The 24,399-nt window shown below is 36.9% G+C and overlaps 1 protein-coding gene across 5 annotated transcripts in view; it reads right to left on the bottom strand.

Annotated features, from left to right (window-relative positions):
• The window catches only part of smarcad1a (SWI/SNF-related, matrix-associated actin-dependent regulator of chromatin, subfamily a, containing DEAD/H box 1 a), a 275,401-nt gene that overhangs the window by 120,174 nt on the left and 130,828 nt on the right, over positions 1-24,399 (bottom strand). For all 5 annotated transcript variants that reach the window (XM_051927736.1, XM_051927737.1, XM_051927735.1 and 2 more), the window contains 3 exons: positions 8,067-8,269; positions 7,315-7,405; positions 4,063-4,162 (listed from right to left, as the gene is read on the bottom strand). In XM_051927736.1, coding sequence (XP_051783696.1) covers positions 4,063-4,162; positions 7,315-7,405; positions 8,067-8,269 — 394 coding nt within the window. The remainder of the gene's footprint in view (positions 1-4,062; positions 4,163-7,314; positions 7,406-8,066; positions 8,270-24,399) is intronic.

Below are 24,399 nucleotides of genomic sequence, written 5' to 3' on the forward strand. Positions count from 1 at the left end.
ATGATGAGTTGTATGAGAGGCTGGACACTAAGGAGGGGGAAATGGACCTGTACCGATTGGCTAGACAGAGGGACCGAGATGGCAAAGATGTGCAGCAGGTTAGGGTGATAAAGGATAAAGATGGAAACATATTCACAAGTGAGGATGGTGTGTTGAGCAGATGGAAAAAGTACTTTGAGAGGCTGATGAATGAAGAGAATAACAGAGAAGGTTGGATGATGTGGAGATGGAAATCAGAAAGTGCAACGGATTAGCAAGAAGGAAGTAAGGACAGCTATGAAAAGGATGAAGAATGGAAAAGGTGTTGGTCCAGACGATATTCCTGTGGAAGCATGGAGGTGTTTAGGAGAGATGGCAGTGGAGTTTTTAACCAGATTGTTTAATGGAATCTTGGAAAATGAGAGAATACCTGAGAAGTGGAGAAGAAGTATATTGGTACTGAATGTTAAGAATAAGGGAGATGTGCAGAGCTATAGTAACTAAAGGGGGATAAAATTGATAAGCCACAGCATGAAGTTATGGGAAAGAGTAGAAGAAGCTAGGTTAAGAAGGGAGGTAATGATTAATGGGCAGCAGTATGGTTTTATGCCAGGGAAAATCACCACAGATGCAATGTTTGCTCTGAGGGTGTGATGGAGAAGTATACAGAAGCCCAGAAGGAGTTGCATTGTGTCTTTGTGGACCTGGAGAAAGCATATGACAGGGTGCCTCAAGAGGAGTTGTGGTATTGTATGAGGAAGTTGGGAGTGGCAGAGAAGTAAGAGTTGTACAGGATATGTACAAGATACAGTAAGTGTGACAGTGTTGAAAACTGCAGTAGGAGTGACGGATGTATTCAACGTGGAGGTGGGATTACATCAGGGATCGGCTCTAAGCCCTTTCTTATTTGCAATGTTGACAGACAAGATTAGTCAGGAGTCCCCTTGGACTATGAAGTTTGCTGATGACATTGTGATCTGTAGCAAGAGTAGGGAGTAGGTCGAGGAGACCCTGGAAAGTTGGAGGTTTGCTCTAGAGAGGAAAGGAATGAAGGTCAGTAAGAACAAGACAGAATACATGTATGTGAATGAGAGGGAGGTCAGAGGAATGGTAAGGATGCAGGGATTAGAGCTGAAGAAGGTGGATGAGTTTAAATACTTGGGATCAATAATTCAGAGTAATGGGGATTGTGGAAGAGAGGTGAAAAAGAGAGTGCAGGCTGGGTGGAGACGAGTGTCAGGAGTGATTTGTGACAGATGGGTATCAGCAAGAGTTAAAGGGAAGGTCTACAGGACAGTAGTGAGACCAGCTTTGTTATATGGGTTGGAGACGGTGGGAATGACCAGAAAACAAGAGACAGAGCTGGAGGTGGCAGAGTTAAAGATGCTAAGATTTGCACTGGGTGTGACGAGGATGGACAGGATTAGAAATGAGTACATTAGAAGGTTAGCTCAGATTGGACAGTTGGAAGACAAAGTCAGAGAGGCAAGATTGAGTTGGCTTGGACATGTGCAGAGAAGAGATGCTGGGTATATTGTGAAAAGGATGTTAAGGATAGAGCTGCAAGGTAAAAGGAAAAGAAGAGGAAGGCCTAAGAGAAGGTTTATGGATGTGGTCTTCACAATCATGTCAAAATTTTGTCATTAGTATTATAACAAAGTTTGTTTTAGGTATATGTTCAACATTTCTTGCATTGCATTTTCTGTCATCCTACATTTACATAGATCGTTGTAGACACTGAACACACATGAAATGCATGTGTTCCAATCAACGATATATTTACCCTATACAACTCCAGGCACCTCACACCCAGATAAACATATTTGAGCTGGGAGAACGTTTTGCCCCAGTTAAGCTGCATTGGTGGGGGGAATGGGATAGCTGTCTGCTTGCTGTTTGTGCTGATTGACACATTTGCAAAACAAAAGACGCTGATGGAGAGGTGCGAAGGAATTTAAGGGGGCCCAGGATTCTGAGTTTTTTCGTAGGCTTCAGGGATTCTAGTGTTAAGAAGATGGATGCCAATAACATCTGTTTACATCTTGTCACTTGATTTCATGTTACGTGTAAATACTCACTGAAGAACAGCATGCATTATCAATCCAGCAGCAGCAGGAATATTTTGTCTACAGAACAGACACAGCAATCCACAACTGGGCATCAACATTCAATGTCAATAACTGCACTTGATGTTTACTATCCAAAGTGAATCTACACCCCAGAGGCTGAAAGAGTACCACGGGGGAGAGACGATAGTGGTAGTTGGCAATGTGAACAAACTAGCTCAGTGGTGGGCAATGTCGGTCCTGGAGAGCCGCAGTATGTGCAGGTTTTTGTTCCAACCCAGTTCCTTAACGAGAACTCAATTATTGTTGATGAAGCACATATTGCTTAAGTGACATTTTGATGCTTCATTTTAGTGGTCTCGCTTGTTAAGGTTCTCCAACCTTAATTGCTTATTTCAATCTTAAACTGCTGCATTCAGTGTTTTAATTGCTCCTTATTAGCACTAAGATGTAAAACACATCACAAAGCAGCCAGCAGTTCTCCAGCTAGCTTTTTTCCAATTACATCTGTGCGTGTTCATCATGCACTGTTTGATTTAATAAAACACTTCATAGAAAAATGTGACAGACTGAAAACGATCTGTTTTAGGCTTCAAATCATTTGGATGATATCCTTGGAAAGGAAAAAAAATCTACGATATAAGAGCCTTACATTGCACAGACTAACAAGCCATAAAATTAAATAAGGTCTGAGATTGGCAATGATTGGTTTCTAATTAAGCAGTTGGGTTGGAATGAAAACCTGTAGCCACTGCGGCTCACCAGGACCGACATTGCCTACCCCTGAACTAGCTGGTCTCCTTTTAAAATATCTGAATCTCCCAACAATGGTTTTCTTTCTGCTTTTTTACATTCTTAAAACAACATGGATATACTCTTTTAAATATGTGGATAACATCAAGATGCAGATCAAGATTCAATAACATTTTTGGGTCAAATAACGAATGTACTCATGTACAGTTTTTCTTTATTATTATTATTATTAAGATAAATTAAATGGAATCCTAGTATCCATCAGCTCCATCATAAAATACCAGAGTGGGTCAGTTATTTAAAAAAATGTATTAAATATGCTTCACTTGAGAATGCACTTTCATGTGGTAAACTAATATATACCATGATTGTGAAGAAATAACTTGACTTGAAAAATACAAAACCTTTCCTTAAAAAAAAACAAAAAAAACACTGCCACTGATTTCCAATTAGAAAGTATGACCAACATTAATTTCTTAATGATTACTAATAAATAATAAAAAATGAATAAACAAACAATCGTGGAAAAAATTCTATTCCTAGATTAAAAATTAACCATAACTTTCAACTATCCACTTTTGAAGCATAGTTCTTCTACATTTGTCATGTAAATTTCTTAAGTAGAATTAATATAATAAATACTGAATTATACAGTACTATTTAATAGTTTCTGTTGACAAAAATATGTGATTTTACCTTAAAATACTGTGTGCACAGGATGTGTAAAAAAATATACATTGACAAATAATGCAACTCTCTAAAGTTTTACAATAGACAGAAAGTTAAGAATATTAAAAGAATGTGTCAAATCCTTAAACAAATCACCAACAGACATTTGAAAAAAGTGGCCCATACACCACCTTCTACATTCAGTCTATAGTCTAACGATTCCTTCATTACTCAATCTACTGAGAGACTTCATTTGAAATTAATAAAAATATCACACAACTCAAGGTCATGGATCTCATAAACCAGCTTGTCAATCAATTTGTTACGGACACAGATGGAAAGTAGGTAAATCACCAAACAATGCCCATCTGTCACATTTTAAACACAAAAAGGTCATAAGATCACCTAAAAACTACATATCATATACAAAACATGAAGTATTACTGTGATGTTTAAATTGACTTACAAGAGAATGGAGTTTTATCTAGGAGGACGTATTTTTTACAAATGGGATAGGAAACAATTGTGAAAAATAAAAGTAACATACTGACTATAGCCTACCTATCATTACTTAAAAAATGCATATTGTCTTTACCTAGTGTAGACGAAGGCACAACAATCAGATGTGGTCCTTTATCGCCTTTTTGGTAAAGATATGTTAAAAAGGATATTGCTTGCACAGTTTTCCCCAGACCCTAAAAAAAGCAAAAAAAGAAAAAAAACAGAGATTAAAATGATCAGAAATTATTATAACAAATTTTGGAATTTTTTTTTTTATGGTGTGTTAGACTGTGAACATCATCTTAAAAATGACTTAAAATTGTAAAGGAAGTTAATGTATAGACTCCAACAAAATGCAACTCCAAGTTCTATTTTATTTAAGGTAATAGTTTTGTAAAATGAACTGCTGGTTTAAACTTTATAGCACATAATTTTGCATCATGAATAATTCAATAAAGGATACAAATTAAAAGTGATTAAATGAAAGCACATTATGTTTTACAGAACAACATTCTTCAAAAAAACAACTATTCATCAATTTTCTAAAACCACTTAATCCAGAACAGGTTCAATGGCATAATCCCTCGCATCAAACCACTTTGATGCCTTTAATAAACCTAACAGCATATATTGAACCTGTGGAAGGGAACCAGAGTCACTGCAGGAAATTCATGAGAACAAGAAAAGACACTAAACTATCGACCACAGTACGTTCTTGCAATTTCCAGTTGTAGGCTGCAAATACATTCTCTTAATAAAGTGAAAGCAGTCATGGCACGCTTCTGTGAATGCCTGTCAGGTAATCTGGCACCGTCAAGCAATCGGGATGCGCTCATGTACATTTGCGACAGGTGACAATATATCAGTGCCCACCTGGAAGTACAATGCAGCCACAAGGAAATAAGAGAGGTACAGTGGTGTGAAAAACTATTTGCCCCCTTCCTGATTTCTTATTCTTTTGCATGTTTGTCACACAAAATGTTTCTGATCATCAAACACATTTAACCATTAGTCAAATATAACACAAGTAAACACAAAATGCAGTTTGTAAATGGTGGTTTTTATTATTTAGGGAGAAAAAAAAATCCAAACCTACATGGCCCTGTGTGAAAAAGTAATTGCCCCCTGAACCTAATAACTGGTTGGGCCACCCTTAGCAGCAATAACTGCAATCAAGCGTTTGCGATAACTTGCAATGAGTCTATTACAGCGCTCTGGAGGAATTTTGGCCCACTCATCTTTGCAAAATTGTTGTAATTCAGCTTTATTTGAGGGTTTTCTAGCATGAACCGCCTTTTTAAGGTCATGCCATAGCATCTCAATTGGATTCAGGTCAGGACTTTGACTAGGCCACTCCAAAGTCTTCATTTTGTTTTTCTTCAGCCATTCAGAGGTGGATTTGCTGGTGTGTTTTGGGTTATTGTCCTGTTGCAGCACCCAAGATCGCTTCAGCTTGAGTTGACGAACAGATGGCCGGACATTCTCCTTCAGGATTTTTTGGTAGACAGTAGAATTCATGGTTCCATCTATCACAGCAAGCCTTCCAGGTCCTGAAGCAGCAAAACAACCCCAGACCATCACACTACCACCACCATATTTTACTGTTGGTATGATGTTCTTTTTCTGAAATGCTGTGTTCCTTTTACGCCAGATGTAACGGGACATTTGCCTTCCAAACAGTTCAACTTTTGTCTCATCAGTCCACAAGGTATTTTCCCAAAAGTCTTGGCAATCATTGAGATGTTTCTTAGCAAAATTGAGATGAGCCCTAATGTTCTTTTTGCTTAACAGTGGTTTGCGTCTTGGAAATCTGCCATGCAGGCCGTTTTTGCCCAGTCTCTTTCTTATGGTGGAGTCGTGAACACTGACCTTAATTGAGGCAAGTGAGGCCTGCAGTTCTTTAGACGTTGTCCTGGGGTCTTTTGTGACCTCTCGGATGAGTCGTCTCTGCGCTCTTGGGGTAATTTTGGTCGGCCGGCCACTCCTGGGAAGGTTCACCACTGTTCCATGTTTTTGCCATTTGTGGATAATGGCTCTCACTGTGGTTCGCTGGAGTCCCAAAGCTTTAGAAATGGCTTTATAACCTTTACCAGACTGATAGATCTCAATTACTTCTGTTCTCATTTGTTCCTGAATTTCTTTGGATCTTGGCATGATGTCTAGCTTTTGAGGTGCTTTTGGTCTACTTCTCTGTGTCAGGCAGCTCCTATTTAAGTGATTTCTTGATTGAAACAGGTGTGGCAGTAATCAGGCCTGGGGGTGGCTACGGAAATTGAACTCAGGTGTGATACACCACAGTTAGGTTATTTTTTAACAAGGGGGCAATTACTTTTTCACACAGGGCCATGTAGGTTTGGATTTTTTTTCTCCCTAAATAATAAAAACCATCATTTAAAAACTGCATTTTGTGTTTACTTGTGTTATATTTGACTAATGGTTAAATGTGTTTGATGATCAGAAACATTTTGTGTGACAAACATGCAAAAGAATAAGAAATCAGGAAGGGGGCAAATACTTTTTCACACCACTGTATGTGTTTTCAACCTCAAAAACAGAAGACAGGCTTGTCTGTCTGATGTCTCCAGTTTGTTGTACCATCACAGAATGGAAAAAGGAGAAACAGGGTTGAGAATTTGAGTGAACTCATCATATCTGGAAAGCAATGTACAGACACTAGTGCCATCAGGGAGAATGTTAATTAGCTGTCAAAATGCAGCGAGTTTGCAATACTGAGAAAGTTCAAAACTGTGTTGAAAAGTTGTCACATTGTCATGTAAATTAATATCATAAAAATAGGAAGATCCAGCAACTGCAGTTGTTAACTGACATGTTCTCTTACATTAACAGCGTCTTAACATGTAGTGATGTACATGGCTGAAAGCTGCATTTTCACTCTCTAGGAATCATTTAGTCACAAAAAATAGACTTTCTTACAAACATAAATCAAGATGTAGAATCTGTTGAATGTATTTAGCACGCCAGTCTTGTATAAATGCTTGTTTGCAAGTAATCTTTCCCTTTCTGGGGTGCTTCTGCTTTTTTCTGCTTTTCAGATATGCATGGAAGGCAATGTCCTTGTCCTCCACATGAAACCCCTGAAGATTATGTCTTTGACTTTTATTGATACAGAAAGTTAGAGATGGATTCAGTTTGACGATGCAGATTTACTGAATTTCCTTTAGTTCCTTCAATTCTGCTTCTTCAACTGGAAAATAAATTGTGCATTGGGAAATGACAGCAAATTTTATATGTACAATGCATTTCACAGAATATGATAATATAGAAAAAAACATACAATCACAAAAAGAAACAGATTTACACAAACTTACAAACAAGATCAACTTACCATTTCATCTGCAAGAATGCCACTTAATTGATTTTTGTGAAGCAAAGTTAACCACTTTAATCCAATAAGTTGATATGGTTTTAGCTGTAATCTTTAAAAAACATTTAATTAGCCAAAGGTGATACCTACAGTAGATTTTAATTTCATACTTTATTAAATTATCAAAATTTACTTAAAAATATGTATATTAACATTTGGGTTTAAAACACCCACATAGATATTTAAGCAATTACTACTTACCTTGATTATTCAAGCAATGTTATAAATGGTCAACATGTCAGAACACAAAAGTTCTCAGGAAACAATTTTTATTGCAAACATCAAAAACTGCTCTTTATACAAATTAATAAATTATTCAGATTATGTATGAATGTTGTGAAAAGACATCAATCACCGCATTAATGCTTAAATGTTACAAACTTGTTACATAATAAACCTAGCCAGACATATTGAACATCTGGCCTGCTAATACTAAAACAATAATAAAATCAAAGCTATTTTCATTATAAAAAGAATCAAAATTAAAAACACAAAAAAAACAAATGTATTGTAGCTAAGTTAAGCATAAGATTTTCAAAAGTACAGTCAAAAATATTACTTAAAATAAAAAGTCAGTCAAGATTAATTAAGGAAAGTCATATAACATTATTTCTAGGTCAGTATACACAAATGCAGGAGATATTTTTAAAGAGAAAGTGTGACATATACTAAAAAAGAAAAAAATGATGTAGCAATAACAACTCTTTCCTTACTTTTCACATAAAAGTGCTGGCTGCTTAATACTTCCAAGACTGCTATAATCCATTGTAATCTGGTTGACTTCTTCAGTCATCTTTTTTGATATTTTGTCACATCTTGTCATTAACTTTGAGATCACTTCTCTCTCTTTAAGAACATCACTGCAGCCCCAGATGATATCTTCATTTAAACCATTAGCTTTTGTAAACTTTGAAAACTGTTAAAAAAAAACAAATGTAACTGTAATCATCTTATTCAAAAACTTATTGAATGACAAGGCAGCATTTACAGCAGAAATGCATTTATTTAACAGGACAGAGCATGGACATAAAATAAAACTTACAAATAAAAGTAAAAGCCAAAAATCATACATCAATAAATGGAACGGAACTAACCACCTTGATTAACTGCAAAAAATTAGTCTTAACAATTACAAAGCTGCTCACATAAAATTGTTGTTACTTAAAAGACAGCAACTGAAAGTCTAGTGTGTGATACAGAGAATGAAAAAAAAAAGAAATGATGCGCAATATGACAAATACATAATGCATCTCAAAACTAATGAGGGAAAAAAAAAAAAAATAAAATTTAACTTTTCATTTTTAAATATGATAAAATGATTAATACCATAAGAGAGTCAACCACAGCCTCAGGATGCTTATTCTAAAATAACATCAATGGACTCTTGCCAAGTTTCTCCTTGCTTACCCACTGACGTAGAGATGTTGGGCTGTAATTCTTCAAGATGATAAGTCTGTGTGTTAGCAATGCAGTAGAGGCTATTACAAACACTTTATTCCTATGTACTTATTCCTATTCCTACTTCTCTGCTTACTCCATGATTGTACCGGCCTTTGAGTTCCCGTTTCTTGCCCCTACCATTTCCACTGAAGATCACATGAACAACCAATATAGTTTGCACACAGAACCGCTATGGTTCATACACAAAGTTGCAATAGGGTGCGCACGCATAACCAGTATGTTATGTCCGAGAAACCGACATAGTACAGACATACAACTGATAGAGTTCAAGCACAAAGCCGACATGTGACCCACATGAAACCAGTGTATGACGTGCATGAAACCAATATAGTGCATACACAAATCCACTGTTAGACCGGTACAGAAAGCAATTCAAAATTGTTCATCCGCAAATCAATAACATGCAAGCCTAAACCGATGTAGTTCACTCACACACCACTAACAAACGTACTGGAACCAGTGATATACACAAGCGAATGAATATAGTCCATATGCAAACCAGTGCTATTCACATACAAATGGATATAGTTCATACACAAACCGGCAATATATGGACATGAACCAATATAGTTCAAATGAATGAAACCAGTATTGTTCACACACAAACCAATTAAGTATGCACATAAACCGATAGTAATTATTCATATATAATAAAAATAATAATATTAATGTAATGCAAGGGCCAGTCTTTTCTTACAAAGCACCTCATCTGGAGATCAGGCATCTTTATGATATATTCTAGAACAGTGGTTCCCAAACTCTGTCCTGGATGTCCACTATGGCTGCAGGTTTTTGTTATAATCAGATTTGCAATCATTGATAATAATATACCTTATTTAATTAGCTGGTCTTTTTTCTCTTCTCCTATTCTGCATTCAGAAAAGCAAGGCCATATGAGTTTACATTTATAAGACTTTAGAAATGTTTCTATTTTTTGCTCTACTTTTAAATGTTTAGCTCTCTTTGGTTATATTCTATTACTCTGCCCTTTTTCTGTGTAGTTTACTCCCTTCATTATATCCTAACAATGAAAATTAAACACAAGCATCACTGGGAAACAACACTGAATGATGAAATGCTGGAACTACTTCAGTATTATACCCATAATCCTGATCCTGATCATCACAAACCGACAGACAGACGTACCTACCTGAAAAGTGATAGCTTCCACCCCAAGCATATAAGGCGCTCCATTATTTTCAGCCAAGCCATACGGTACAGTCGTATTTGCTCAGACCTGACAGACCGGGATCAACAACTGCAGGAGCTCAGACAAGATTTCACCAGACAAGGTTACACCCCCAAAACAACAGACACTCAAATAAGAAGAGCTACTGCCATACCCAGAGACAACCTTCTGGAATATAACAACAAAGACAACAAGGATCGCATCCCCCTTGTTGTCACCTACAACCCACATCTTGAAACACTTCGAAAAATTATAAAAGAACTTCAGCCAATACTAAACAATGACCAAACACTGAAAAATGTATTTCCTGAACCTCCCCTCCTGGCATACAGACAACCACCAAACCTTCAACAATTAATTGTCCGAGGCTCCCTAAGTGAACCAACAGAAAATGGCACATCTCCATGCCTACAGAAAAGATGCAAAACATGTGCCCACATCTATGATACAGACCGTATAGTTATACCGCACTGCCGACTTGAACATCACATAAAAGGATCATTTTCCTGCAGATCATCTAATGTAGTCTACCTAATTTTCTGCATGAAATGTCCTGACACTGCACTCTATGTGGGAGAAACTGGACAAACACTCCACCAGAGAATGAATTTACACAGGTTCCACATTAAACATGGCAACACAGATGTTCCTGTGGCGGCCCACTTCAACAGCCATGGACACTGTGAGAAGGACTTTAAAGTCACAGTGCTTATGGGCAACTTCAAAACACAGCAAGAGAGAAAAGAATGGGAAGTTAAACTCATGCTAAAATGTAATACTTTACAACATGGATTGAATAAAGACAAGAGTTTAATGGCCAGATATGAGGATTGTTTACATCTCTCAGAATGACAGACAACCTGTCTACAGACCCACATTGTTTTGAAAAAACTGATTACAAACTTCAAAAGACTTTGTTGGACAGTTATCTTATCCAGAGATCTTGACAATACATTGTTCTTTTCTCTCTTGTTAAATTAACCCTAGCCTGAATGAATCTATTAATTTTTTACATTTAAAATTTCTCATTTAAATATTTACCAATGTTGTTTCTTGTCCTAGAGTGTGTATATAAACATAGGGAACTCCAGTTTCTGTATTACATCTTGCCTGAAGAAGGGATAAAAGGTTAAAAAAGCAAAAAGAAAAAAATATTCCTATACTTAGTTTGGTAATTTCTACACTGAACCTAAAACACAGACCTGGGTTACAACAGCTCACATACTTAGAATATCAGTCCAAGTAAAAACAGAAGCTGGCTGAACAAAAACCTGTAGCCACAAATGGTCCCCAGGACCAAGAGTGGAAACCACTTTTCCAGTAATCTTTGTGATCAGTACTAATGTCTTCTTCAACTCTAGAGTTCGTTTTTAACCTCTTAAATCAGCATTCATTGTTTCCCAGGGTGTTCCTGCAGAAACCTCTAGAGATGCATTGGTCTCTAAAAAAATAATCACTTTGATTGGAGATGAAGTCCATAAAATTGTCAACTGCTAATAACAGAGGGTTAAGACGCCAGTTGAATATGTGGCACATATGATTTAATCTCCAGAAACGTACTTAAAAAAATATTACTATTAGTGAAGAAATAGTAAATTCCAGGGTAACTATGATATACATGTGAAAAGAAGGAATATCATCTTGAACTGTGATATAAATATACCCATGGATCTGATAGATTGTGATCCACAATGAATTGTGAAAATTAACTTCACAGTTTTAAAATGTTTTCATTGCTGTAGTTGAGGATCAATTCAAGTCTGGATTTCAAACACAATTAAAATCTCCAGGAAACTATATCAGTACTAAAAAAAAGGGAACAGAGCAAATGCAATTTTGCATAAATTCTTTTTTATTCACATTATGTGCATACTGCGCATGTTTACTGGAAATACTTTGAAGTTAAAAAAAAAAATTCCCCACTATCATATATAATGCCCTTAAGGATCAGATATTACATCTGTTTCAACAACAAGAATCGTTTTATGGATTAAACTTTTCAGACCTTTCTTGTTTGTTTTTTTTTATTTATTATAGCTGGAATGAAAATTCAGCCTTCAATCAAAACTGGTCCTTACTTGATAGGCGAGTCTACTATAAAAATACTATCTTGGCCTCTAAGCCTGTGAGAAGGGAAACTTTTTTTTATCTTTAGGTTGTAATTGAGACTTTTGACTTTCCAGCTTACAAAGTTCAATAGCTGGTCAAAGATATAATGCTTCTGAAGATTAGCAAACATTTTTCTGATCTTGGATATAAGCTGTGAGTTATTTCAGATTTCAACTTTAACACTAATTTCAAATATTTATTGACTGGTGTTGTGGTTAGTAAGCTTGCACATAAATCTACATTTACAAACTCCCACATTCAAAAGCATGACACTACAAAGTTAAAAGAAATGCAGCTGATGATTGGTCAGATCACTGTGGTCACAAAGCAAGCAGAAATCAGGTATTTATTTCTGAACCAATATCATAATCCTTAAAATTGTTAATAATGAAGGCTTTCTGCCATGAAAATACAGGAGGATTTTTATGTTTCTTTAAGTGTAATTGCAATTGCAACAGCTTCCTGTCTCATCATGTTTGTTTGCAGGTGCAGCTTCCAAATTTTATTTTTTGTGTTCCCTCATGGACCACCTTGTAACTCTTCAAAGGTTGAGAATATGCCATACAGTTGGGGAGCAACTGGTCTCTTGTCCAGTATGGCAGTTGTATTTTCTGATCTTCAACAATGCAGTCTCTTGTATCTGGGCCTTTCTTTCTTGGAACTGTTCAGACATTTTGACACCTGTCATCTGCTTATTCAATTATAGTTTATATTTCACCCCTAACAGGGTCTGATTAAACCTATCTACTCTTCAAACCAAAGGGGACTGCTCTTTCTAAGCATTCTGTGTCACAGGAAATCTGATGACTCTTTTCCATTTGCTGGGAGTACTCTCTTTTTTTTTTTTTTTTTATTACCCCATCTTGCGTTTGCTGAATTTTCATCAATGAAGTTCCCTTCCTTTACAAGGCTGATGAGTGTGGAGTGTGTGCTAAGAGGGTGGAGGATTGAGGGTTGGTGGTTCTATTTAATTCTAATTTTGACTACCTCTTATTTGTAATTATCCATTTTCCTTTCTTTTTTGGTAGCGGTTACTGCAGTCGTTTCTAGGGATGCAAGGATTAATATCTGTATTGGTAGAGAATAAGTTAAAATATTTTTATCAGCATCAGATCAATAAATTTGACCGATAATTCAAACCCATTATTTGATGACACATTCAGAGTGTTCCGGATGTGCAAGATATTTAGGCGACGCTGAGCCACTGTCTGAAAACATCTGCAGTGTAGGCGTTTTTCATAATAAGTGAGTGTTACATAAAAGATGCCACTTGTAACACTTGCTCAACTAATATCTTGCAGGGAGGGGCAAAACTTCAAAATTCCAATACTACCAACTTAATTACACACTTGAAGACACACCATCCTGACAAATGCACAGAATTCCTCAGAGCAAAATTGGAAAATCATGTACTCCTGCGCACAAAATCAAAAACTGCAGTTCCTCAGCTTGTTCATCAATTTCTTGAAAAAAATCAAAGAAATTTGATAAAGACTGCCCTAAAGCTCAAACAATTACTGCAAAGGTGACATAATATATTACTCTGGACAATCAGCCATTTTCTTTTCCAGAAGATAAAGAATTTAGAAGGCTAGTTGAGCATCTCAAGTCCTGTTACTTGATACCCAGTCGCCACCATTTCTCTGAGGTAGCACTTCTAGAGCTACGTGATATTGTGGAACGTCATGTGTACAGACTCCTTGCTGACAATAACACCGCCATAAGCTTTATCACTGATATATGGATATATGTATGTAACTAAGTATTCTTAGTTCAACTGCTCAGTGGTTCAACGGCAGTTTTGAATTTCAGAAAGCAATCTTGAATGCCCAAGAATGTTAAGGATCACACATGGGTTCTGCACTTTCAATGGCATTTAAAAGAATGTTTGAAACATGAAAAATACCTGAAGAGGATGTTCATGTAGTACTATAAGACAACACACACAACATTGCAAAGGCTATGGAGGAATGTGGGATCCCAAGTTTGCCATGTATGGCTCATATTTTACAGTTTACCATGAATGACAGTGTACTATCCCAGCGCAATAATCAGTTATAATAGCAACTGGCAGAAAAACAGTCAAGTCATTTTAAACATTCACAATTAGCCAACTGGCATCTCAAAACTATACAAATTGAAATTGGGAAGCAGCCAAAATTGCTTCAACAAGACATTTTGACTAGATGGAATAGCACATTCTATAGGCTGCAAAGCTTGCTGGAGCAGAAAAGAGCCTTTGGGGCTTATGGCTCTGATTTTGATTTACCTGCAGCTCTAACACCTAACCATTGGGGTTTGATCAAAAACATAATCACACTCCTCACTCTATTGGAACTGACAAAATAAATTTGCCAATCTGAAACTTTGGCTTCTAGCATTATTCCCTCAGTTAATGCATTAAAACATTAACGAGTGCTCACACAGACTTCAGAGAGAAATCCTGTAAAAGTGCTCTCTTGGATTCTGTAAACAATTGTTTCATTTAGATATAACAGTAGAATTACCAAAGCCTACGAAAAACTTGTAAATCCGGCCCACCTTAAATCCCTTCACAACTCTACATCAGCGTCTTTTGTCTTGTAAATGTGTCGACCAACACAAGCAGCAAGCAGCCTGCTATACCATTCCCCCACACCACCGCAGAAAGAGCCCAGCTCAGGCCTTGAGTATCTTGGTGTGAAGTGCTGGAGTTCTAGAGGGGAAATAATAGATCGTTATTTGGAATACATACATTTCATGTGTGTTCCAAGTCTACAACAATCTCTGTAAACACATCGTTAGAACTGTATAACGTGTGAAGGCTGAAGTCCAAATATCAAATAAACACTTTCACAAAAGGTGCAAGTACATTATGACAGCTTCCATGGCGCAGCGGTAAGAACTACTGACTTAAAATCAAAAGGCCCTGATTTCGATCCTGGGTGCCAGGTAAATTTACCATTCTGAGTATCGAGCTGCTCTTATTGTTAATATTATAAAATAAAAACATATATTTGATTTGCAGCTGTAACAGCCGATGTATATTTATTTACTTTGGACTTCAGCCTTCACACATTATACAGTTCATGTTGACATTTGTCATTTATTACTAAAACATGAAAAACATTTCTGACCAAATATCCCATTCCAGCTTTACAAAGAAAACTAGATGTGTGGGAATTCTTATACAATCTCATTTATAGTACCAGATGTAGTATCTGATCCTGATCCGATATATGTTCGTCATGGGTAATTAATTTAACTGTATTCTGATAAATATTTACGTACCCAATGTGCATGATAGGGACTTCATCCAAAACATGTTTGTCAAGATCTAAACACTAGCGTGAAGAATCGCTCGCATACTGAAGAGTCTATAGCTGCAGGTGGAAGCTGCTGTCGCTGTACTTTGTATATAAGAGCCAGATCGAATGTTATTTACCTATTTACCTTGATTTATTTACTTATTTTCCTACAGCATAAAGTCACAATTATACAAAGTAAAGCGACGGCAAAAGTGCAACGTGCATTCTTTCTCCGATGTAGAACCATCATCATCATCTGAGTTCACCCCTGTTATAGTGCATCTTTATGTGAAAACAGCAGTGAACGTGACTGAGAGAAAAAAAACTGAATAAAAAAAAAACAAAGCTAACCTTTATAGGTATCATAAATTTACACCGGCTGTTACAGACTCAAATAAATGTGTGTTTTTATTCTAAAATAGTAAGAATAAGAGCAGCTCACTTCTCAAAACGGACTCATCTGGGTTGAACCCGTTAAGTTTTGATTACCAGTTAACAGTTGATACTGTTGCGCCACTGAAGCGGTCGTATCAAAGGGCTGTCAACGTAGCACCCTAACGCGGGTTCTTTTTCTGCAGTTATATTCTTGAATAGAAGCGCACTTGTTCTGTTATATTTGTACCTTTTGTGAAAGTGTTTATTTGATATTTGGAATTCAGGCTTCACACATTATACAGTTCATGTTGACATTTGTCATTTACTACTAAAACGTGAAAAACGTTTCTGTTTTAACGATGAGTTTACATAGATTGTTGTAGACACAGAACGCATATTAAATGCATGTATTCCAAATAACAATATAGTATTTATAAAATGTGTCATTTGGCTTGACTTTTCAATCTATACAACTCTAAGCAGGTAAACAGACTTGAGCTGAGAAAACTGTGCGGCGGTGGGGGGGGGTGATAATAGGCTGCTTGCTGCTAATCAACACATTTACAGGACAAAAGACGCTGATGGGGAGGTGCAAAGCGATTTAAGGTGGGACGGATCTACGAGTTTTTTCGCAGGCTCTGGCAATTCTAGTGTTAAGAGAACAGATTTCACATCTTTCCCACAAAAATAAAATGGAAACCAAGAAGGTATCAGAGCTAATCAGTGAAGTTACTAGAACAGATCAAGAAATGAGGCACTTCATAGGAAAAGACAGGCTCAGCACACAGAAGTCAACCTTTTAATAACTAAAGAAACAGAACAACTAATTTTTATATCAAAACATCATTACTATGAACACAGAGAGAAAGCTAATAAGATCTTAGCTCAATAAATCCACATGTAGGAAGTTTGCAATGCAATACCAGCAATTACCAGCACAGACCGAGACAAAATCATTGACCATAAAAATATAATCCTCACATTTATAGACTACTATTAGTCCTTATATTCTACTCAGTTTAAAGAGGACAAGACCCAATTTAATGTGGTTTTGGATGCAATACAGATACCATGACTAAATACTCTCAGGTCAGAGTAATTGGATAAACCTCTGGTACTATCAGAATTAGTAGATGCTATAAACTCACTTCAGAGTGGGAAAGCAGCAGGCCCTGATGGCTACCCTGCCAAATTTTATAAAAAATTCCCAATTAGGTTAGCTTCCCTTTCATAAGCAACATTTACAGAAGCTAGAGACAATAACATTCTACCTCAAATATTTCGCCAAGCATTAATTACCATCTTTCCTAATCAAAATAAGGACTTATTACAATGTGGATCATACAGACCAATCCCACTTCTGAATAATGACGTTAACATATTCTCCAAAGTCCTAGGTAGAAGGATTGAGAAAGTGCTTCCTTTGGTTAACACAAGACAAAACAGGTTTTATTAAAGGCATACACTTAGTTTCCAATCTAACTCAAAGTCTAACACCCTGGAGATGATATTATCGTTGGATGCAGAAAAAGCATTAGAACATTAGAACAATCTAGACGAGAACAGGCCATTCAGCCCAACAAAACTTGCCAGTCCTATCTACTTATTTCTTCCAAAAGACATCAAGTCGAGGTTTGAATGTCCCTAAAGTCTTACTGTCTACCATACTACTTGGTAGCTTATTCCAAGTGTCTATCGTTCCTTGTGTATAGGCTCAGCTCTTTTAATCTTTCCGCATAATTCAACCCATGTAGCCCTGGAATCAGCCTTGTCACTCTTCTCTGAACATTTTCTAGTGCTGCTATGTTTTTTTTTTACAACCTGAAGACCAAAACTGCATACAGTATTCCAGATGAGGCCTTACTAGTGCATTATAAAGGCTGAGCATAACCTCCTTGGAATTGTACTCCACACATTGTGCTATATAACCCAACATTCTGTTTGCCTTCTTACTGGCTTCTGAACACTGTCTGGAAGTCGATAAGTTAGAGTCCATTATGACTCCTAAATCCTTCTCATAAGGCGTACTCTCGCATTTCCGAACACCCATTGTGTGTTCAAACCTAACATTTTTACTTCCTATATGGAAGACTTTATATTTACTGACATTAAATTTCACCTGCCACAAATGCCAAACCCTGTATGCTATCCAAGTCTTTCTGTAATGATATAACAGATTCCAAATTATCTGATAATCCACCTATCTTGGTATCATCTGCAAACTTAACCAGCATGTTACTTATATTTCTATCTAAATCATTTATATATATTAAAAATAGCAGTGGTCCTAGCACTGACCCCTGTGGAACACCACACTTAACATCAGCCAATTCTGATGAGGTTCCTTGCACCATCACCCTCTGCTTCCTGTGTCTGAGCCAATTCTGCAGCCCATCTAAAAAACATCACCCTGAACTCCCACTTCTTTTAGTTTGATGCCCAACCTCTCATGTGGCACCTTATCAAATGCTTTCTGAAAGTCAAGATAAATAATATCATATGCTCCACTTTGATCATATCATTTTATTGCTTCCTCATAGAATTCCAGCATGTTAGTAAAATACGACCTCCCTCTTCTGAATCCATGCTGACTGTTCAGAATAATTCCTGTTCTTGCCAGGTGTTGCTCAGTCTTATCCTTAATAATTATTATCATTAATTTTCCTTTGATGCATGTTATGCTTACTGGCCTATAGTGGTTTGGATCTGCCCTGTCACCCTTTTTTATATAATGGGGTGATACTTTTCCAGTCCTTTGGAATCTCTCCAGTGTGCAGTGACTTCCTAAAAATGTGTCACGGGTTTACATATGTACTCACAAGCCTTCTTAAGAACTCGAGGGAAAATATTATCTGGTGATTTGTTTGATTTCAGCCTAGCATTTGATATTGCTGAATGGAAAAAGCTACCTTTTCACTACATTGGAGAAATTTGGGTTTGGCCCGAACATATGTGCATGGATCAAATTACTGTATACCAGTCCAGAAGTTTCAGTTTGTATTAACAACATTATTTCAGGCTGCTTTAAAGTAGAATGTGGCACTAGACAAGGATGCCCCCTGTCACCATGCTTTTTGCAATTGCCATTGAACCACTGGCAGTTCACTGTTGAAATGCTTATGAGATAAAGGGGATTATCAGAGTACGACCTGAATAGAAATTTTACTATCCAGTATGCAGATGATATGGTACTATTTATATCAGATCCATAAAATAATGTGCCTGCATCAGTCCTAACAGAACTGCAAAATATTTCTGATTTCAGAATTAATTTGAATACAACACAATACAATAGTTTATTTTTGTATAGCCCAAAATCACACAGGAAATGCCGCAATGGGCTTTAACAGGCCCTGCCTCTTGACAGCCCCCAGCCTTGACTCTCTAAGAAGACAAGGAAAAACTCACAAAAAAACCTTGTAGGGAAAAAAAGGAAGAAACCTTGGGAAAGGCAGTTCAAAGAGAGACCCCTTTCCAGGTAGGTTGGGCGTGCAGTGGGTGTCAAAAGAAGGGGGTCAATACAATACAATGCAGTACACAGAACAGAACAATTTCTCAGTATAGTAAGAAATAAAAAATATAAATTTTAGAAGTACAGAGCAGAATTTAACAGTAGATGATATATCCCATAATAAGATTTGGATTTGTGTAGAGTCCTGGAGACCTCATCCTTCAAGCTGCCTCCCCCATTTGGCCATTCCACGGCTGAAACAGTGCTGGGCCAGCCAATCCGATGAAAGGACCCCTCTTTCTCACGATTCCTGCGATCCTTCATCAGGGATGACTTTTCCTTAGGCAGGCAAAACAACTTGGCAGGTGGGCCGTGGCACCAAGTGCCACATTTGAGTACCGAAAAGAAAAATAGAATAAGTGAGGGTTATTATACAATTATAACTGTCATGTTACTTATGTTTAAGTGCTAATGACTAACAACAGAGATGCAGTCTGTACAGTTAATCAGCAGCTCTAGTCAGGATATGCTAAACTGAAGTAGTGAGTCTTCAGCCGGGATTTAAAAGCTGAGACCGAAGGGGCATCTCTTATAGTAGCAGGCAGACCATTCCACAGTTTAGGGGCCCTGTAACTAAAAGCTCGACCTCCCACTGTTATTTTATTAATCCTTGGAATCATAAGCAGACCGGCATCTTGAGATCTTAATGTGCGCTCAGGTTTGTAAGTCATGATAAGTTCAGACAAGTAAGCCGGACCTCGACCATTTAATGCTTTATATGTTAAAAGGAGGATTTTGAAATCTGCCCTAAACTTAACCGGGAGCCAGTGTAAGGATTTAAGAACTGGAGTTGTGTGTTCGTATTTTCTTGTTCTTGTAATAATTCTTGCAGCCGCATTTTGGATTAACTGGAGGCTGTATATAGAACAGTTTGAACATCCAGTGAACACTGCATTGCAGTAGTCAATCCTACTAGAGATAAATGCATGTATTATTTTCTCAGAATCCTGTTTATTTAAAAAGCGCCTTAATTTCCTAACATTTTTAAGATGGAAGAAACATGTTTTGGACAACTTTGTGATATGCGCTTTAAATGACATGCTAGAGTCAAAGATAACTCCTAGATTGCGGGCTGATTCAGTAAAATTGACTGGGATTCCAACTGAGTTAAATGATGACAAAATATTGTTGTGATCAGCATCATTCCCTCCAACAATTAACCATCTCTGTTTTATCTGTATTTAAAGACAAGTAGTTCTCATTCATCCACTCCTTTAATTCGCTAACACAACTAATTAAAGACAACATTGGAGAAACTTCGTTTTGATTTAAATGAAAGGTATAACTGGGTGTCATCTGCATACGAGTGAAAATTAACATTATGTTTCCTAATGAGAGATCCCAGTGGAAGCATGTAAAGTGAAAACAGTAAAGGTCCCAGTACTGAGCCCTGCGGGACACCATATTGAACTTCTGTGTATAATGATGGAGTACTGTCAGCACATTTCTGTACATATTGGAATCGATTTTGATAAGTAAGAACTAAACCAAGCAAGAACGGTGCCTGTAAGCCCAACATCATTTTCTAGCCTGTGCAGTAAAATAGAATGGTCGATGGTGTCAAATGCTGCACTTAAGTCCAACAACATAATTACAGTGGAGTTTCCTTCATCAGAGGATATCAGAATGTCATTTACAACCCGTGTTAGTGCCGTTTCTGTACTATGACCAGTGCGAAAACCAGACTGGAATTTCTCAAACAAATTGTAATGCGTAAGGTGTGTCTGAAGCTGACTGGCGACTACTTTTTCTAGTATTTTAGAGAGAAACGGTAAATTTGAAATAGGCCTATAATTATTTAGTATATGTGGGTCAAGGTCTGACTTTTTAAGTAATGGTTTAATGACTGACACTTTTAGTGTATCAGGTACTGTGCCATGAAATAATGAACTATTGATAATATAATGAACTATTGATAATTGAATAAAAGTGTGCTATTTCCAGTGAACTCTCTAGCACACAGCATTTGATTGGACACCTTTCATTTTATCATCACAGATCATTTAAATAACTAGGGGTATATATCACAATTAAACATAAAGCTCTTTATCAACAAAATTTTGCTGCCTGCATGGAAAAACTTAAGCAAGACTTGCATAGATGGTCTACCCTTCATCTCACTTTAGCTGGAAGAATTAACACTGTCAAGATGAATATCCTTCCTAAGCTTCTTTTTCTATTTCAAAGCATTCCAATATACATCAATAAATCAGTTTTTAAGAAGTCAGATTTAATCATAACCTCATTTATTTGGAATTCAAAACATCCATGTATCCAAAGGGCGACCCTACAAAGACCTAAGACAAAAAGGTGGCATGGCTGTACCTAACTTTAAATTTTATTACTGGGCAGCAAATATACAAGCTATAAAACCTTGACAGTGAAACAAATAGATAAACATACACAGGCTTGATCTGCAATAGAAATAAAATTTTGCAGTACTTATTTATATTCCTTGCTTTGCACCCCGATAAATAAAAGTTATCAGCAAAATACTAACTACCCAACTGTACTTCTTTCACTCAGAATATGGAACCAATGTAGGAAGTATTTTAAGATAGACACTCTTCTATCTGTGGCACTTCTGCACGAGAACCACCTTTTCCCACCCTCTCAAACAGTTTTTATGTCTGGAAAACATTTGGGATTAAATCATTTAGAAATCTGTACGTAGACAACATCTTCGCATCCTATGAACAATTACACCCCAAATATAACTTTCCAGCACCACATTTCTTAACACTACCTCCAAATTAGAAACTATGCTTAACAAAACCTACCCAAATTTTCCTCACCTCCCAACTACTACTATTCTGGAAAAAATACTGATTAGTCTTGAGAACTCAACGACAGCATATCTGTAATATATAAAAACATTTTAAAGATCCCAGAGAACAGTGGGAAAAGGATCTTTCACTCAACATTTCAGAAAAGGAGTGGAAGGCAGCAAATCACAGAATTCACTCTAGCTCCATATGCGCAAAGCATACAGTTATTCAACTTAAAATCATCTATCGAGCACTAAGGGTGGGCGGTATGACCAAAATTTTGTATCACGGTATTTTTCTAAATTATCCCGGTTTCACGGTATTTTTTTCCCATGCATGAGTAGATGTTAACCACATTTTCCACTGCAATTACTGCAGTAGACTGGCTAAGAATAACCTATTCCACTGTCATGAGCATTGTACATTGTACAAAAAAAACATTTTAATGTGCATAAAAGTGTTAATACAGGTTTGAATGGTCCCATAAAGTGATGGTTTTCAAGGGGGTGGCACTAATGAAGAGAAGGAATCACATTGCATGACAGATGCAGTCAAAATATAGAACCTTTTTATTGAACAAAATCTGCAAACAACTATTTTGACAACATACAGTATTTTCAACCATCCCATCATTAAACTGCATAATATTTAAACTAATAAATAATAAAATAAATAATAGTTCAACTTCCAGTAATAATAACAATAAAATAAATTGTGCAAATTCCAGTAATAATACAGTACTATTACTTCAAAGCTTCATGTCCAGATACATTATACAGTATTCAAGTATTGAGAAAAAAAAAAGTGAATGTGTATTCACACATTTGAACATAATGAACAAGGCACTTATGTAAATCTTAGCCATTACAAATTCTGGGCAAGGAACACCAGACGGTCAACAGCATCTGGTTTGAGTACTGCCCTGTAGCACGTGACAATGTTCCCACCAGCACTGAAAGCTCTTTCAGTACGTGTTCAGCACAAGCTACAGGAACGTGTTCAGCACCACAATCAGCTGGGGTCAGATCAGCTGATCCCGGTACCTCACTTTCATTTTTGATCTCCATCTATATGAGTGTTTCTCAAACTCGGTCCTGGGGACCCACTGTGGCTACAGGTTTTTGTTCCAACCAGATTCCTAATCAGTGACAACACCTGATAACACTGAGCTCATTTAATTAGCTGTTTTTTTTTTTTTTTATTCGACATTCAGAAAAGCATGTTGTTTTACATTTATAAGACATTTATATAATTTCTGCTTTTGCTATAGATTTAAATGCTTAACTTTCTTTTGTTGATTTCATTATACTTTGCCCTTTCTCTGTGCAGTTTTTTCCCCCTTCGTTGTACCTTAATAATGACAACTTAAAACGAGCAGATCAGACACGCTGGCAAACAACACACTGAATAATCAAAGGCTGCAACTACTTTAGCGTCACACCCACTGATTAGTAAATAATGGATTAATTAAACAATTAGAACACCTTGAAAAGTAGAATGAAAATCAAGATGAAAATACTGTTAAAAAGAAAAAAAATACATTATTCCTATATAACTGCTTGGTACATTTTAATATATTTTTTTTTTTTTTTTTTTTAGCAAACTTAGTTTTCTAATTAATATATTGTTCCCTAAACACAGAACTTGGGAAATATCAGTTCACTTAATTAGCCCAGGAGTTCAATTAAAAACAGAAGCTGGTTGGAACAAAAACCTGCAGCGACAGGGGGTCCCCAGGACCGACGCTGAGAACCCCTGATTCTATATGATCACTTGCATCAAAATCGGAGCCTCAAACGATAGCTAGCTAGACTGAGGCATCTCACAACGTGGGAGTTTCCGACAACGTATCGTAATGCATCGATCGGCCCACAGAAAAGTTTGTTTGCCGCGGCAACTTGAAAATGTATATTTTACACAATTTTATATAAATTATCGTCTCGCTTTCAACATCATAACTTCAAAAAATCTAAGTTGAACCATCGTAAGTAGGGGACTGACTACCTGTATTAACTGATAATAGAGATAACAGAAAACTGATTATACACACTTTCATTATATTTTTTTTATTGTAGCGTCTCAGCCAGGTTGAAGCCTTTTTTTTTTTTTTTTTGAAGTGACTGTTGAATCCAACTGAGGGAAGGCGGAGTACAGCGCAGAGGAATGACAGCGGGGGCATGACAGACGTGGTAAGGGGGGGGGGGGGGGGGCGACACTCGGGGACGGGAGAAGGGCGGAGAGTGGCGAGTTGGAGAAGGAACTGGAAGGTTGTGTGGTGGGGTTACAAAAGTCACCGTTCTTATTTCTTGACTGTTCAAATAAACTTTTGTGAGACTTTACTACGTC

The sequence above is a fragment of the Erpetoichthys calabaricus genome, chromosome 5 (assembly GCF_900747795.2).
Source record: "Erpetoichthys calabaricus chromosome 5, fErpCal1.3, whole genome shotgun sequence".
Classification (NCBI taxonomy): Eukaryota; Metazoa; Chordata; class Cladistia; order Polypteriformes; family Polypteridae; genus Erpetoichthys; species Erpetoichthys calabaricus.